Here is a 19119-nt window from a genome sequence, read left to right on the forward strand (position 1 = left end):
CAGGGGCTGTTCTATTCTCTACAACTCTCGAAGTCTGACTTGGTCATAAAGCAGATTGATATTTGATTTAAAAGTATTCATCATTTGTTGCGGTTTTGATAACCCATAGAAGAAACACAGCCAGGGTTCCAAACAGCTCTCTTAAGGCTCAAAAGAGACTAGTGAATTCAGTGCATTTCCTTCTCTTTGGGAGGGGTCTCTGTTTTGTCTAGGATTAAATCAAAGAGAAAAGAAAGGTAAACAGACTTAGGGAAGTGAGAAAAGGAAGAATTAATTGTAATTGTGAAATGCAAATAAGGAAAAATGTAACTTTTTATCAGTTAGCATTTGTAAAAGTTTAATCGGATAGAAGAATCTTTATTTAATGTTGATCCTATAGGTAAAAATTGGTCAACTATATTTATTGAGAACCTTTTGTAGGTAAAACACCCGTGTTCCAGGGCAACAGAAGACATGAGCTCTACCTTGAGACCTACAACCTTGTAAAGCATGTCTTCGGAGTCTAACAAGGGTAGACCCTTCTCTTCAGTATCTCCTATGGAATTTTTTTTCTCTTTCACTAAGTAGAACTTCATTGTTAAATATTCCTGTTCACGGTTTTTCCCCACCCTCCTTTATTTTTTTTTTTTTTGTTTAAGTATTAAAATATAGAGAGCTCCAAGTTTGAGCTTATGTTAATATGAATTTGCAGTTGCTCTGAATGAATGTATGTTTCTTTGGAGAGATAAAGTATTCAACTCCTGTTCATTTTTTATTTCTTATCCCAGATTAGCTCTAAGTACGTTTCCTTCTGTCTTTGTCCCCTTTTGCACAGCTTATTTTGTCACAGCAGTCTCCGGAAGCTGCTGGCTGGACATAACCAGCTGACAAGGCTACCTGAAAGGCTAGAAAGGACCTCAGTGGAGGTCTTGGATGTGCAACACAACCAGCTCCTGGAGCTGCCACCGAACCTTCTCATGAAAGCCGACAGGTAAAGTAGCTTGTTTGTTTTATTATCCATCTGAGTTGTCGAATGCCTCCTTGTTAGTATCCTTGTCTTATATGGTATGAGACCAACCCTTCGTGTGGATTATCTGATGATGCGTCTGAGATTTACAAAGAAAATGGTTTTGCCAGCCGCTTCTCTGTTTAGGAGGGGGGTGGAGACAGGGGCTATCCTGCAGGCTCTTCATTAATTTTGCTGCTTTCTGGAGAGAAGTGATTTGAGTCGTTGACAGCATGTGTTGTGGAGGTGTAGCTATAAAATGAAGATAAGTTTGCTACCTGCTCATAACGTGCACAAGTCTGCTCCAGTCTGAGCTGAATTTTCTTAGGATTCTCTGCTCTAGCTTTCACACATTTGTGACTTTGGGTCACAGACATAGTTTCCCTAGAGTTTGCTAAGTTCTCTTGCTGATGTTGTTTTCTGACCCGTTGTACTTAATTTACCACAGTTTTCCCTTTGCTTTTAAACTATTTTCCTTTGAACAAAATGTTTCCTAAATAGCTTGTTTTACCAGGTAGTTAAAGACATTGTTTTGATTTGAGGAGGAGGTTAAACATTCAGTGGAATCTGTTTTCTGTGGAGAGTTGCCACATGCAGAATTTTCCTTAAAGAAAGCTTTACATTAACTGAGTGTTAACTTACTTTGGAACATCTTTTTTGCATCACACGAAAATGCTCAGTCTGATGGCCTGCATCATGTTGACCTCTGCTAAAGTTAACTTTTAGTGAGTGACCATAATTTTAGAAATGATAGGAAGGATTTAACCTTTGGTATACCTCATGAGAAAAACAAAAAATTTAAGTTTAATTTTATGGTTCTCTTGCAGAAGAAAACAATGATGGGTCTTTCTGCCTTAAAATATGAATTTGAGATATGTTTCAGCATGTGATTTTTCATGGATGGAAAGAACTCTGCCTTCCTAAAGTGAATTAGATACCCGACTATGTGTACCAAACTCCCTGTGCTTATTCCTGTCATAATTCTCATCACACAGTGTCTTATAATTTCTGGTTCCTGTCTGTCCCCACTATTAGATTATGAATGCTGTGTCCAATGACTGTGTCTTAATTATAGTGGTATCCTCAGCATTTTGCAGCATGTCTGGAATAAAGCAGGGTGCTCAACAAATATTTATTTAATGAACAAAAGAAAATTTAAGGAATTTTAAATACTACCTTCACCCTTGGATTTTCACTTTTTTTCCTCTCTGTCTCCTTTTAAAAAAAAAACAAAAACTTGGGAGGCCTGGGTGACTCAGCAGTTGAGCATCTGCCTTCAACTCAGGGCATGATCCTGAGGTCCGGAATTGAGTCCCACATCAGGTTCCTTGTAGTGAGCCGGCTTCTCCCTCTGCCTATGTCTCTGCCTCTTTCTCTCTGTATCTCTCATGAATGAATGAATGAATGAATGAATAAATAAATAAATAAATAAATAAATAAATAAATAAATAAATAAATAAAATAAAATCTCTTAAAAATATAAATAAATAAAAACCTTCTTAATCAAAATATAGCTTATAGTCAAAAAACTGTACAACACTTGAGCATACTGCTCAATGAATTATTACACATATATGCCCCTGTAACCATTGCCTAGATTAGGACAGAGACCATTCCTAGTTCTCTCTTCCTTTTCCTTTTGTTCTTTTTTTCCTCATTTTAAAAAACATTCTTTGTACTTAATGTAAGTTACAGCGAATTCCTACTGGAATAGTTCTAGAGAAATGGAATTGTGAGAAAATAGGATTGTTAAATTGTAATTGACCAGTGCTATATCATTCCCCTGACAAAAAGAGCAATGTTTCAAGATCATTTAAAGAACTGTTTGTATTTCTATATTCATATCAAAGTACAGTTGAACCTTGAACGACATGGGGCTTGGGGTCAAAAATCTCTGTAACTTTTGACACCCCCCCCCCAATTTAACTAATAACCTACTGTTGACCAGAAGCATTACCGATAATATAAATAGCAAATATTTTGTATATTATAAATGCATTATATACTGTATTCTATAAGTAAGCTAGAGAAAATAAGTGTTAAGAAAATCAAAAAGAAAATGCACCTCCAGCACTATACCATATTTTAAACATCCATGTATAAGTGGATCCATACAGTTCAAACCCATGTTTTTCAAGAGTCAGCAGTACAATGCACAGTATATGGGTAGCTGAGGACACGTGCTTTTTGTTGTCATGTGTACTGTAGGAGAATTCTAAGTTATGTTGTAACCTTGTGTTTTCTTTCATAAGGCTAACTAGACAAAACTTGGATGTAGTTTTATCATGAGAATCTACTTGTTCTCCTCGGTGTCTATAGTGAGTCTCCAGAAACAAGTGGATAGATGGACTCAGATTTAGTAGTCTTTGAGTGAGATAAATCGTTTCTGAATCTGGCCAAGCCTGATAAGCTCGGAGCTAATAGAGTAGATAAAAAACACTGGAACTCCCCAACAGATAATGAGTCTTTATTCAGTTCTGAGGGTTTGGTTTTTAAAATGACAGTTCTGTATATTTTTAATTCTCTAGAAGCAATCAGTAAGCAGGCAGTGGATCTCCTTGCTGCTGGGGCTGATCTAAAACATGTCCCTGAGGGGGAGCTCATAAGTGTAGTCAAGGAGACTGTGGTTTCATGTCTGGAAAAGAATTTGAGTTGGGCAGCTGTAATTTAGATTCTTCCACAGGTGATTCTGCTTACTGTTGACTTTGTGACCCTGTGCAGCTCACTCTGAATCTCAGTTTTCCCATGCTGCATATTCTGGACAGTTCCCAAATGGAATCTGTAATTTGGAAGTGGAAGGACTGTATGAACTGGAATATTTCTAGTAATTCAACATGGAAAATTAGGGACCTGGATTGAACCACTGAAAGAGGACATTGCTGTCATGGAGAGTATAAGCCGAGCTAACAGTGTGAACTAAAGGCGTTGAGGCAATTCCCATAGACTGAATAGATGGGTCTGTCTGAAGCCAATTGCATTTTGGAAAATAGGAACTGTTGTGGGGGCATTCACCAGCTTCTCTGGGTTTTGGGAGGAGGGCAGGCTGTGTGAAATGTAATTCTGGCATAGGAAAGTCCTGAGAAGGAGGCTGAGCGAATTACAAGGAGCAAGCATCCTCCTTTATTTTATGAGAGAAGAGCAAATGACCAAAAAAGGCTGAAATGAACTTTTTCAAGAAGGCATATTTCAGTGCTTTTGTTTTCCAAAACCACCATAATAGCCACCTCTCAGCATAGTGTATTATTAGTCATGTCTCTGACTCAGAAAAAGTTAAGAGTTTTGGTTCTTTTAGGCAAATAGGGTTATGAAAGGGATAGTGTAAAGCTGATGAGTGCTTTTTTTTTTTTTTTACATTCTTGTTACTACTCACATGTTGGAAGACAAGGAGCACAGAACACTTGATAATGATTCCCATTAAACTATTTACTGCTCATAAATGGTTAATACTTCTGCTTATCTCCTTTCCAAAACCTAAAAGATGGAGATTTTTATCTTCCTAAATTTCATTCATTCATTCATTCATTCATTCATTTGTTGTGTACCCGCAAACCTCAGGGTGAGGGGCAGATGGAGAGAGAAAAAGAATCTGAAGCAGATTCCCGACATAGGGCTCAATCTCACAACTCTGAGATCATGACCTGAGCTGAAGGCAGGAGTTAGATGCTTAACTGACTGAGCTACCCAGTGCCCCTCTATTGAAGTTTTTATAAAAAATTGTATTTTTTTTACTGAGGCATCATTTACATTCAGGAAAATGTAGAGAGATTTTGTACTTGGGGTAAAGAATAAAGGAAAACTGACCGTTGTGGGAGCAGGTCAACCCAGAAAAGATGCAGCTTAAAACATGAAAGAGGGTTTTTGAGGACAGAATCTCCATGACAAGCATCTAGCAGGTGGTTTCACTTGTAATTTGTTCTAGTTTGCATGGTTCAGGCCAACATCTTGCTGCCCAGTACACTGAAGTCACTGTGCTTGGTGCTGCAGGGCATTGGAAATGACTAACATTGGTGTTACCCTCAAGAGGCTCACACTCTGATGCAGAATTTAAAATAACTACACAACAGACCCTAAGAAAAGGTGGGTTTTGGAGGGTAAAAGAGGGGGGGAAATGACACAATTGGTTTCAATTTAGGCTCCTGGCGGGAAGAAGAGCACTTTGCTGTTATAGAATACAGAGCTGTTTGTTTGGTAAATAGCTTCAGGCAGTACTGAAACTTTTTTTCAATTCCCCTTCTATTCAGTTTGCTCCAAAATACAAATCTTAAAAACATATAGATGCTCCTTGTTTCTTTTTTTTGTGGTAATAAATTACTGTTGCCAGTTCTGTGTTTGGTTATATAACTGAGGAGAGGGCCTGAATGCAAGTCTTCATAAGTTATAAATGGTTTAGCTCGTGCTGTAAGTAGAACTTGTGCTTGGAAGCTTTAAGAGAACTGTCAGAAAAACATGCGTCTTTGGACACAGAGCAAAAGACTGAACTTTGACTCTCTTTCTTGTGAGTTTTTCTTTAGCTCTGAATCTTGCCTGCTAAAACCAACGTCATGGTTTTAATTACAATATTGTCTGTTAAGTATTATAGCTTTAGAGTGGCATCTATTAATCTTTACCTGGTGGTAGAAGGTATTTGGTAACCCAATGAGAGAAGGGAGCCTGCTTTAAATTAGATGTCTTTTAGTAATATCTTTCTCTTTCTGTGAAACCTTAGACCAGTATTATTAAAATTCTTATGGTTTGAACCAGCAATGTTAGCTTATGAATTTACTCTCTTAATTCATCTTTGAGTCTTGTTTATTTTTACTTGCTTTTCACTGGCAGCTCAAAAACTGTAGACAGATGTGAGATGTGATGGACCGTGTGTTGCCAAGTTGACTGTGATTTTGTGTCTTGTGATGAGGGTGGGACTTGGTCCTGTAGGGTCAACTGGCAGTGTTCTAATCTAGATCTCTCACTGTCCTAGATCTCTCACCTTACCTCTTTTTGCTTAAAGTTGAAGATCTTGATGGAAGCCCCTAGGAGTTTCAGATAATCAGTTTTCAGAAACAGATGGGCAGGGTGGGATAGATAGTCACCAGAGCAGATGGATGAGGTACTGCCATCTTTCTATTTGCAAAATCTTGGTGAGGTCCACCTCCCTGTCCATCTCACATCTACACACTCATTGGATTGTGAGAGAGCTGTTCCTATATGAGGCCAGTCTAATTAACAAAGCTGCAGCTGACCCTTTAAAAGAGAATTATAGATTCCTGTTGTGGGTGGACATTAGAGTCTGTTTTTATCCCTGGTTGGAGCAGTACAAGGTACTTTCAGGGATGGGAGTGGGGAGAGTATATGTGCAAATGAAATACATGGTGATTATTAAATATCCCCAGAGTATTAGTCACATTACAGACCATAAGTTTTAGTGACTCAGAACATGTGTAAATATCAAGGGGACTAAACAGGAACAGAGAATTTGGAGAGCGTGATCAATTGACCATGACAACTGGTGCCTTTTGGCAAAGACAGATATTTCTGGCATTTTTAAAAGCTAAGTTGCCTACACTATTTTGTTTAAGTGAAGGAGCTAACTTGTGAACTTCTGATATTTTGAGAATAAAGTTAAAGTGTTTCTCAAAGTGTCTTCACAGTACCCTGGGGCACATATTAAACATGCAGATTCCTGGCCCTTATCTCCGTTTTATTGACTCCGTAATCATCAGAATCCTTAATTCCACAGAGTTTTGAAGCCTTACCCTGACCTACTTAATAAGAATATCTGGGAGTTGAATCTGAGAATCACATGCCTTCTAATAGGAGGGCACAATATCACTACTCTGTATTTCTACCAAAAATGCACCACATTATCCTAATGATAAAACCTCAAACAAATCTAAATTGAGAGACATTCTACAAAATAATTGTCTAGTACTTTTCAAAAGGTGTAAAAGTTGTTTAGGACAAATAAGACTGACAAAAAGAGTTGCTAAGGAGGTGCCATGACAAAACACAACATGGGATCCTGGATTGGATCCTGGACCAAATAGAGGACATCTGTGGGATAATTGATGAAACTGGGATAAGATCTGTCGATTAATGTGTAGTATTGCATAAATTTTAATTAATTCTTAATTGTACTTAATTTTTAAAATGAATTATTTTTGTGTTCTTGTTCAACAGTTCTTTCATGTGTATAATTTTTGTTTCTTTACATCGTAGCCTTGTAGCCAGGCAGATTTCCATACCTTCCAAAATAATAGATTTCTTAGGCTGTATGCACTTTTTCTTCACTTGGAATCTCTCTACTCTTTGGTAATGTCGATGGGCAATTAATAATTGTGCATCTTTTTTCAAATTAGTGGAGTATAACTCTAATTTAGTGGGTTTCTACTAGCACTTTAGGAAATTAAGCAGGATAGAAAACATCATTTTAAGATAGAGTCAGATTTAGTAGTGATTATGAAACTTTTTTTTTTTAAGATTTTATTTATTTATTTATTTGAGAGAGAGAGAAAGAGAGCAAGCAGGGGAAGGAACAAAGGGAGGGGGACAAGCAGACCCTAGACTGAGTACAGAGCCCTGCACGGGGCTCGATCCCACTTCTCTGAGATCATGACCTAGGCCAAAATCAAGAGTCGGATGCTTAACTGACTGAGCCACATAGGCACCCCTGTGAAACTTTTAATTATACATGTATATCTTGCGTTTGTACTGAGTGGTCATGTAAAAAGTAGTTTGTACTCTTGGTTACTATCATAAAAGTTTGAAAGCCCTTCCCTTAAGAGCTCTCAGCCTTGTGAAGACAGATGAAATTGTTAAAAGTGTTGTACAGACAGATGATAAGGAATTTAGAGTGTTTCACATCTCTGGGACGTTTGGAGGCCAGAGATCAAGGATTTGTCTAAAAGAAGGGTTTTACTGGGCTTAGAATCTTAACCTTTTGCATTTTTAATAGAATACAAGTCCCAGTACTGATCTCCTGAAAAATTATTAAAATGTAGAATGCTGGGGTGCCTGGTGGCTCAGTCAGTTGAGCATCCGACTCTGGGTTTTAGATCAGGTCATGATCTCAGGGACAGGAGATTGAGCCCTGTGTTGGACTCCCCCACTCAGTAGGGAGTCTGCTTGAGGCTCTCTCCCTCTACCCCCTCCCACCTCAAATAAATAATGCAGACTTCCTGGTATACCTACAAATAGGTAAATCTGTTTTGATACTAAGTCCTGCACTTTGTTTCAGTGACAGAATTTGGCTGTAAAATTTAAGGATGTGCTGGAAATTACTAAAAAGCAAACAAACAAAAACAAAACAAAACAAAAAAACCTAGATGAGCCAGAGCAGATGGACAGAATGTGCCAGGGAAGAACAGAGCAATTGCTCAAGAAGCAGGAAGTGGACTTGTCTCCCTGCTGTTATGGGCAACTTTCCAAATGCTTTAGGGCAGGAGCTGTACATGAGTGTTTTTCTCTGCAACTTTTGTACTTTCTGCTAAGAAAAGCTTTTGAGTACTAAGTTATCTTAGGAGTGGAGTCTAAAGTACTTTGCACATATGGTCTTCACACTACCCAGCAGGTACCCTGCTCGACCTCCAGCATTTTTGTGGAGAAGGGCCTATGAAAATGTCATCAGGAAAATGTTTTATTATTACTGTTTTTTAACATTTGAATTTTGGAGAGATATGTTAGGGAATCTTGGGTTCTTAAGATTAATAAGGTCTGAGTTTTATTTCTGGCCCTGCCATTAATTTATTTAACAATTGCCAAGAAATTTGACTTTTCTCAGCTTGAGTTTCTGTCTTCGGTGAAATATTAGGGGGCATCACTGTGATGATGGGAGAACCAAATGAAATAGAAAATAGGAAAGAGCTGTGGTCTCTACGTATTACCTTACAGATGAATAGAAAGCAGTCATATGTTACTGCTTTTTCTCTATTTAGCAGAAAAGGGTTGCCTAGTGAAGAGGATTATATGGATGAAACATTTCTTGGCACGTGAAACAGTCTTTTATCTTTTATACAGTTATCACAAAAATCTATAAGAGAGAGGCTTAAGGAGGTTATCATATCATCTTGAGTTGAGACCAAACTCAGTACTTAAGGAATTTTTTGGAGGTTTTGAAAGCAGGGGGTAGGGTTATACACCCTATTTTTTTAGTTCAACTGTTAACCAAACTGGAGAAATTTTGCAAAATTAAAGTAGTTGCTCAGTCTGGTGGAAATGCAGCACCTACACCATTAAACCAGTCTAATTTGTCTCCTGCTGAAATACTGTGAGGTTGTGAGACAAGTGTTTTTAAGAGGACGGGCAGTGAATTGAATTTTCCTGAGACCATTATAATCAGAAATCTTTTTAGCCAGATTGTCTGCTCTCTGACTGTTAACTAACAAGATGATTCAACCAGGCCCTTTCAGTTCAAATCAGATCCTTTGGAACTAGCCCATGTAGTTTCAACTTGGTTTCATTTCCTGGAGGGGTAGGATGTGAGATTTTTTTCCCCCTCTTAATTTCCCACCAAAGAGCATATAGCTCTTCAGTATACAAATTTCAACAAGATGAGAGAACAAGTCTTTATGGAAATCACTTTCTTCTTTTCATTCAGTTGTTGTGAGGGATTTTCAAAGTCCCTTTGGGAGCTTTCTAGGTGAGCATTCACTTGTTAAGTCTTTTTTCCTTTCAAAACAATGTTCCTTCCTTTTCTGGCCTGAAAATACACAAACATTCATGAATTCTCTTTTTTTGCATCCTTAACTATATATTTCCTAGACAATTATATTTTCATGAGATTGTCCTATAGTTTCCCAGCTAGCCCCATTCCATGATATTTCAGGGCAATACATTTTAATTTGTTCTAATTCTTCACTGAAGAAACCCTTAACAGGGTATTTAAGTCAGGTGATATAAATGGGACCTAAGGAAACAGACTCATAAAAATACTTTGAAGAACTATGGTGCTGAAATTGGTTTCCTTCCTAGTTCAAAATCATTTCAGAAACTGCATGAATGACCTTTATTTTCTTCTGTGTAGCACACACGACTATAATTTCCCATGACTATTTATGGTCTGTACAGCCCTTTCTAACTTCCTTTTTTTTTTTAAATGTCAACGGAATACGTGTTTCTTTAATGGAAAATGTTCTATTTTGGGGAAGCTGCTTTTCCTTAGACAAGTAGTGGAGTTGGAGGGTGTGTGTGAGTATGTGTGGGGGTTTGCAAGATTGGGGAGGATTAGTGGATTGAGAGCTTGGCATGATAGTCCTGGTGATGACTCCTGAATACAAAGCCTTCTTTTTGACCAAGGTTAAAAATAACTGTACCTCGTATTCCATATTCTTTTTTTTTTTTAAGGAAGATTTTATTCTTTTTTCCTAACATATGGCAGAGTAGTCCTGAATTGGACACTGAAAGTTTCAAACCCAAGGGGTTGTGACACAAGAGAAAGGTGGTTCATTAACAGGGTTTTCCAGGTGCAGAGGCAAGGTGGCTTTGACCTTGGTAAGCACAGTGGAGAGTCTGATGGGTGGACACTCCGCATGTTCTGGGTGCTACAGCCTCACAGGGGAGCCCACACAATGGAGATGCATCGTGAAGCTGGAGGGTCACCAGTGTGACTCATGAGCCATTCACAGTACCTGCTCTGTCCTTCCCTTCTCTTGCCAGTGACCTGGAATCCAATCACAGCAAGAATTTTGTTTCAGTTCTCCAGCTTTATATTTTGATATTTATGTTGCACAATAACTATGGAAGGATGACATGATTTTAGTTTAGCTAGTTTAGTGTAAAAACGTTCTTCATATTTTAGCTATTTTCACTCTCTCATCTGGATAACTGGTAGCATATACACTTTTTTGATTTTAACGTAAATCTTATTGACGTACGATATAAAGGAAAAGAGGCCAAATCATAAGTGTCACACTTGACAAATTAAGTGAACACTTGACAAATTAAATGTGTAACTAGCACTTGATCAAGAACCAAAACATTATTGTATTAGAAAAATTAGACCCTCTCCCAGATTCTCCTTCCCTTCCCTGACTTCTAATAGCATGCATTAGTTTAGTTGTTTTGTTTTTTTTAAACATTTATTTATTTTAGAGAGCGAGAGCGTGTGTGCATGCAGGGGGTGTAGGGCATAGGAAGGAGAGGGAGGATTTCAAGCAGACTCCTCGCTGAGCACAGAGCCCAATATGCGGTTTGATCCACCTTCCCTGAGATCATGACCTGAGTCAAAGTTAAGAGTTGGGTGTTTAACCAACTGAGCCACCAGGCACTCCCCATACATTAGTTTTGCCTGACTTTGAATTTGATAATTACAGACTTATGCAGCAAATCCCCTGGTATTGCTCCTTTCACTCTATTTGTGAGCATCATCTTGTTGATGTGTGTGGTTGGAGATTTTCATTCTCAGTGCTATATAGTAGTCTGTTGTTTCAATACAGAGCAAAGTGTCTCCTGCGGTTGTGAGTAAAAATCAGTAAAATGTGGTTTGGGCACCATACTGAAAAGGGCTTAGTCACTATGTGATTTTGTTGTATTGTGACCTAATGTCTAATTGTTTTTATTACTCTGAGGGCTCTTTTATTTAAAACTAGGCAATTGTTTTCTCTTCCTTAAGACAGAATATTAATTTTACCTTACCACTTTCCTTTCTACACCCTACCAACTATAAAATTAATCACTTCCTCTCACCTTTCTCTTCCATAAAAATTGATTTTTTTTTAATTTAACAGTTATTGTGTTTATTTATCATAGACAGTGGAGTTATATATCCATATGCCTGCTCGTAAAGCCGGGACCCAATTTTAAATTCATATTTTTAAGCCCAGTTTCTAACATGCCAGGTATCAGTCAGAAAAATTCTACATTTGTTGAGGATTCTGGACTCATCAGTGGGATTTTATTGCATTTTGTCATTGTAGCCTGAGATTCCTGAATGCATCTGCAAACAAACTGGAAACCCTTCCTCCAGCCACTCTTTCTGAAGAGACGAACAGCATCTTACAGGAGTTATATTTGACAAATAACAACCTCACAGATAAATGTGTGCCCTTGTTAACAGGACACCCTCATCTGAAGATCCTTCACATGGCCTATAACCGACTACAAAGTTTTCCAGCAAGGTAAAAGATCACAAAGTAATATTCTTCATTCCATTTCTGAAAATGGATTCGTAGATGGAAAAGCAAAAGATAAAATGTTTATTTCCCAGATAATGTAAAGCTTGTTCCTCCTGTTCACAGTTATCTTTCACATGAGCAATGATTAGCATTTCCCTAAAGAGAAATGTGTTAGTTTTTCTAATATGAATGTATCCAAAGACCCAATCATTACAGTGTTCTTGTGATCTTGAAATAAGGTATGTCATTTCATGGATGTGTTTTTTCTTTTGGTTCTTTTTACTAAATTATTTTTGAAAAACTAACCTAATACAGTGTGTGGGAATTAGAACATAAAGTAGGCACTTGACGGTTCTTAATTAGCTACTGGTTTGTGTATTTGTGCTGTGGTGTAAAAGGCACCAGAAAAACCATGTGGCATTATAAATAATTTATGGCTCTTAGAATATTCCATTTTTAATTCTGTTGTAATTTGAACTTCTAATTTTAGGGAGCAGTGGCCTTGTGTCTAACTTTGAGGGAATCCACACATGGAGTCTGGAAGGATTTTATTCCACTTCCATGTCATTGGCATTTGTCCATCTAACAAGTTAAGACTTGGAACACACACCCACACATCAAAGTAGCAAACACTACCCCCTCTGGTATTCTGCTGCTAACTACAGCCCAGCACTGGGACAAAGCAAACTATGGGCACAGCTTACCTCCTCTGCCATCAAGGCTACAAATCTATTGAAACTTTATGAAAAGAGAAAGGCCCAAATATGCATTGACTTAAAGTATTGCTCTGGGTTTTTGTTTTTATTTTGTTTTCTTTTTGTATATCTTTCTTTTTTTTCTCTCATTTGATGTTAATGATTAAACCTTTTTTTCTCCTGTGTACTTGACCTCTGTGTACTTTTTTTTTTTTAACTTCTATGTACTTTTACTGTGTACATAATAGTATTTTACTATGGAATGAGAAGATGATAATTTTGAAAGGACTCACAGTCCCATTTAAGACGATGAATGAGCCCTGCAGGAGAAATTACCATCAATTCACATTTTGATGGTATTCCTCAGTGACTCATGCCGGTTGTAATCAGCCTAAATACAGAGATTTTTTAATGCACCTCGTAAAGATCCATTTTGCTATTATTTCTGTCTCCCTGGGTATTGTGATGTGTGTGGCACAGTAACTCCCCTAAAGACCCTGAGTTCCTTAAGAGTCAGGACTGCAATTTGTCTCTGTCAGCCCCACGACTCCTATGAGGTCTGGCCTGGGGTAGACACTCAACAAATGGTTGCTGAATTAAAGAACATGCTTCAGCGGTCTAGTCCATCAACCACCTTCTTTGTATGTTGAGGGATAGAAACTTCTTGAACTTTTTTCTTTCTTGGGCCTGATTTTTCTACTTTCAGTTATTTTTCATGCCCCCATTCCTCATTGATTTTTCCATATTTCTTTCCAAAATGTAAGAGTCTTACAAATTCAGGCAGTCAGAGCTGGATTACTTCACAGTCTTATGTACACAATGTTGTTTGTAACACATCCTGATGCCATGTTGACTGTTCAGGATATTAAAACACCTGATGTCGTAAGATGAAAACTTAGTTCTTATTGTATCTTCAGCATATATTTATTTCCAAGATAAGCAAGTAAGATAATCTTTATATTTGAGAGATGTCAGAAAGAAAAGTAACAAATGAAGACATAGCAAATAGAAGAGATATCAATGACTGTAAACTAAATGATTCAGATTATAAGTTTGAGTTCTACTTACTGGGAATCCTCCGCTTTTTGGAGTCCAGCATTACCAGTGGTAGAAAAAGAGAGAGGTAGTGGTTGCTGTTACAGGATTATGGAGATGGAGGGTTTTTTCCCCCTCCAGATTTACAGAAAAGGCAAGAAAACCTAACTCTGAAATTTTCTTTATTTGGTTACTATAATTATTACTTAATATTATTATGATCAAGTACTAATTAAGGTTGAACAATAAAAGACATTCTTAAATGAAAGTGTTTACTATATTAGGACATTTTATTAAGGTAAGATTAGAGAGAGTCCACTTTTGTATATGTTTATTAACAGGCAGTGAGAGAAATTTCGTTTAGGTATGGTCTGAATTTGGGCACTGCCAGAAGGTCAGAAGATGATCCAGATGATACTTCCATCACCTTATCATCACCAGTGTCAGAGGAATTTGGGGAATAGAGTTTTAGGAGAAAGCATATCTTCATAGGGCCTATAACTTCATTCTCCTCTACATTCCCTTGAGTTTTCAGTGCCAGTACAAAGAAATCATTCTCTCAAACTGAGCTCCTTTAAAGCACTTATATTGGATTAATGCTAACTTTTGACCCACTTGAGTAGGATTTTTGTTGGAGTTTGGACTAAGCTACATAGCATAGTGGTTGTTGCCAGGATAACTTATCCACACACAGAGTTTTAAGAGGAAAGGGACATTCATTTTTCTGTTTTTGCTAATTTAAAAAGTTGAAGTTAGTAGTTTCTGTTTTGTAGTTGGAAAGGAGGTATTTAAATACTTCAGTACTCAAAAACAATAGTGGAAAATGGTCCTGTTTGTTAAAATAGCTACAAGTGAATCTTTTTTTTTTTTTTTTTCAAGTGAATCTTTAAAGAATCCTTAGGCTCATAGTAAATTCCCTTTTTATTCTCATTATGTATTACTTTCTTTTTAAATTCCCTTATGATTATTTTTGACCCCCTTCCCCTTGAATTTCCTCTTTTTTAGCAAAATGGCAAAGCTGGAAGAACTTGAAGAAATTGACATCAGTGGAAATAAACTAAAAGCTATCCCGACGACCATCATGAATTGCCGGCGCATGCACACCATGATTGCTCACTCTAATTGCATTGAAGTCTTTCCTGAAGTTATGCAGCTCCCAGAAATCAAGGTATGTGGTTTGATTCCACAAACTCCAAGCTGCAGGTCAGAAAAGAGAATTGTTTTCTCTAATTCATCAGTTCAGGATGTTTGTACCTTTCCTAGATTGAAGACTTCCAATCATCCTTGCCCCATCTTTCCTAACCATTGGACTACACTGTTGAGTCAACATTAGGGGAAAAAAGTCAACAAAAACAATAAATAAAAAGATACTGGATTGGGAATTGAGAAAATTATATTCTGGGCTCTGTCCATAACTAGCTGTGTGAGTTAAGGCTAACCATAGGGTCACCTAACACTTTCCCATCTAACAAGACTTGTCCTCCTTATTTCTGGGGTGGTTATGAGGTTCAAAAAGTATGTCACTCAAATGTCTGACAGCAGTTTGAAAAAGTTCACGGTACCACTGCACACTCTTCCCCCAGATTCCCCCAGTTAAGTAGCATCCACCACCGCTGCACCCAATCAGTAATAATTCCCTAGATACAGTATCACTACTGTCACCAAATATTCATTTCAACTTAACGAAATTAGCAGATATTATTTCCATTTGATACTGAGCTCCTGAATAATGAAAGGATTTGTGTACATGAAGACAACAAATTGGTGGCAGAAGATAGTCTGCAGTTCCTGACTTCTGACTCAGGGTAGATCATAGGATGAAACCAGTTCAACAGAATGAAAGCCATCTAACAACTTTTTATTCATGTTTTTTTGGCACAAAAGTAAGAAGTTCTTTACATATCATGTGTTTTTTCACTAGCACCTTAGCATTTCTGACCATCGCTTTTGTGCTTAATAAAAAATAACTCTGTAGTTACAGACTTGGAGCACATTCTAATCTTCTAAAAGGGAACAGAAGTCATCCTTCTTGGCCATTCTTCTTTTTTCAGGCACTTCTTGATACGAACTTTGTGTATCAAATTATAGAAAGTGGGTAGACATTTGAAGGCACTTTAAGTAGTACACATCATCTTCATACATTTTGTGGGGTTTTTTGTACATTTGTGGTCAAGGCATACACAAGCCATCTTCTAAGTGTGTGCATGTGTGTGCACGCTTTAGGCCATGATGTATTTTACTTGGAGCACACTATCATTTCATACGTCACTGGCATTTTAGAGCATTGGTTATAAGCTAGCAGACATAGTTTACTTCTGCTTTCCACATAGTACCTTTCACAGTGGTGACAAGGCAGGGCTCTGAAGGGAGGCCTGGAGTTGACTCCCAGTTACAAGTTCCTCAACTGCTCCATCTCCTCAGGTATAAATGAGGGGAAGAATATTCCTTCCTTTACCGCAGTGCCGTGAGGATGAAATGAAACAGTACGTGTGAACATGCGAAATAGGAGTGGCACATAGGAAAGACTCTGTAAATGTTAGGTATGATTAATACAGTCCTTGATGTGGTTCAACTCTGATGTTGATTATATGGAATTCTTCTGTCTGATGATCAGCAAAATCTGGAAATCTGTTACTTAATTAAATACGTCTTGGCCTCCAGCACCAGCAAAGGTTAGCAGCTAAGCTTCCCAGGGCCCCTGTGCTGCCCATTCCTGGACACAGGGGCTGCGCTGTGGTATCTTCTACGGGGGCCTATTGAACTGGTCTCTATGCACTATGCCCAGTGGGACCCCAGTACAAGAAGGGAAAAGTCTCAAGACCAACCTCCCATTTGCCAGTCTTACTTTCTGCTCCTTTTAATGTTCTATAACTCTAAACTGTGGATTAGGCTTGTTGTTTTGTTTTTAAGTATCTGGTTTAAAGTACAGATACAGATAGACATTTAAACTTTTTAGGTTTTGACTAGATTTTGCAAAATCTAACTCTTGTTCTGTGAAAACAGATTCTCTCCTAGACCCTTGCTTGGCTTCCTGGATTCTAAAGTCGGTACAATCTATTTCTGTTTAATGTTTTCCCTGTTGACTTTTGCCTGTAACTGACTTTACAGCTCCTTTAAAAATTTTACTTCTGGTATTGCCTTTTTAATGATTTTCTTTCTTTTGGTCTTTGATTTTTCTTGTTATCCCAGATATTAAATCTTAGCATTTTCCATATGTTAATAATGTCCTGTCTTTCTGATCCAGCTCTTCCATCACCAGCAGATAGAGATTTTGTTGTTGGGGATTTTCTCTGGGGTAGGAGTGGTGGTGGGCAACATCAAGTATCCTGTATGTGCAGAAGTACACATTTCACAGCCCTGGACAGATAGTGTTGATAAAGTAGTAGTTATAATGTTTTAGAACTCTGAATTGGCATGTCAGTGTTCTTTCATATGAGAATATTTTAAATTGCAGTGTAAGTATTTACACACATTTAAACCATCCAAAAGAAAATTCTGGGTGAAAAGGCTTGGCTGTATCTCAAATGATAAAATACCTATGAGCATCTTCACTGCAAACTGAGCTCTAAATTAGCGTGTTTTTAATGTCCTCAGTTGAAATACTCAGCCTATACTAAAATTTTATTATTGAGTTAATAACCCTAGATTATATTCATATTGCTTGTTGGAAATAAAGTGAAGTAATTGTAAAGTAGTTCATAAAAGGTATTAGATCATTGCAATTATAAAAACTGAACAGGGAACATGATTTAAAGAAGCATGGGCCCTGGTATATTTAACTAGCTTGTTCTCTCCAAGCAGTCTCATCTTTTAAGGCATTGAAGAAAAGTGCTTATTCATAGCTTTGTTACCAAAGCTCCAAAGCCAGTTATTACTTAAAAGCATAAATAAGTTCCCCTACTAAAATACATGTGCCAAAATATATTTTTGTAACTTGAAAAATTAAGCCATTATTCATCTACCTCTAAAACAGAGAGTGTATGCACCTTCTAATCTTTGGATAAAATTTAGATCTGGCCATTTTCCATTTTGGTACGTCTTAGTGAGATCTGCTCATCATCAGGCATCAATTTCTGTACTTGAGCAGGAAGATCATATAAGTTGTTAGTAAGAAAAAGTACATTTTCAGAGTTTTCTAGTGAGCCCAAGTGGACCAAGTGAGAGTACTTTTGTTCCTTAGTTTTATTGTCTTCACTTTGTTTAGCACTGAATCTTCTACCTTTAGTCCTGTGTTCCCTGAGCAGGTTGTATTCTATTCTGGTCCTAAAGTAGACGGGCTTCCCTCTGGATATAAATCAGCTCTCAATGAGCTAGAGAAGAAGATATGATCCCAGAGTCACCACATAAGCCAGACTTGGCTCGGCTGGTCCTGGGCTGAGGTCCACATTTCAGCTACTCATGGCTAATGAATCCAAATAGCAAAAGTGATCATGAGTATGGCATTCAGTTCCCCAAGCTCTTGGTTGAGTGACTTCCAATTAGTGACTTATTCTAACCTTTTTTGAAGTGTAGTTTAAGTAGGTAAAATAAACTGGTGATACATATAGTAAATGAAATGTGTAGTTTAAACACCATATCAGGAACTTCTTTTTTAAATTTAACATGTTCTCGTGGCATCTTGATTTTAATTACTAGATGAACAGTATCTTTTTTAAAATGTTTCAAATTTTATTCAGAAGATTATTTTCATGTTGTACTATGCAGTAATAAACTACTTGGATAAGGTGAGTGAACTCATCTCTAAGATCTGTGTTATTTTCACTGGGAAATGAAGTATGAAGTATTTTTAATATGCCACACTCTTGAGAACAGTGGTTACAGGAAGTTGACTATCCCCTGGAATCAAACTGTTTGCTACTGTTTCTAAGGTGAGATGAGAGAGAGAGAACCAGTGTGGTGATAAAAACACCAAGAACATGGGGAAATGGCTGGGTCAGAACAGATGAAAGGGATTAATTTTTTTGGAAAGTAGGATAATGCAAAATGAAGACAGATCAGGGACCACTTTGGTGTCAGCTGAGTAGAGTAGCCGACCTCATAGATTTATAAGGTCATTGATGCATTTATACTGCATATCTGAAAACCAGAAATGAGGAGCAGTCATCATATGGTCCTAGAATCTGGGTCAGGAATAATTATTTAGGAAATTTCCTAACATTACCTTTAACTTTGATTCCTTACAAAAATCCCGTCCTGGAAAGCCTTCTTGGAGGTCTTAGCAGTGGGCCCTTCGCTGTCACAACCATGCACACTTGTACATGTTGCTGATTCGCACAACTGGAAGTAGTATTGTCCATTTCCTGCTCTGGCCTGGGAA

At 37.6% G+C, this 19119-nt stretch overlaps 1 protein-coding gene across 1 annotated transcript in view; it reads left to right on the forward strand.

The window, feature by feature from the left end:
- Positions 1-19119, forward strand: part of PHLPP1 (PH domain and leucine rich repeat protein phosphatase 1) — a 208557-nt gene that overhangs the window by 167059 nt on the left and 22379 nt on the right. The window contains exons 10-12 of the mRNA XM_072758046.1: positions 815-970; positions 11875-12075; positions 14808-14970. Coding sequence (XP_072614147.1) covers positions 815-970; positions 11875-12075; positions 14808-14970 — 520 coding nt within the window. The remainder of the gene's footprint in view (positions 1-814; positions 971-11874; positions 12076-14807; positions 14971-19119) is intronic.

The sequence above is a fragment of the Vulpes vulpes genome, chromosome 5 (assembly GCF_048418805.1).
Source record: "Vulpes vulpes isolate BD-2025 chromosome 5, VulVul3, whole genome shotgun sequence".
Classification (NCBI taxonomy): domain Eukaryota; kingdom Metazoa; phylum Chordata; class Mammalia; order Carnivora; family Canidae; genus Vulpes; species Vulpes vulpes.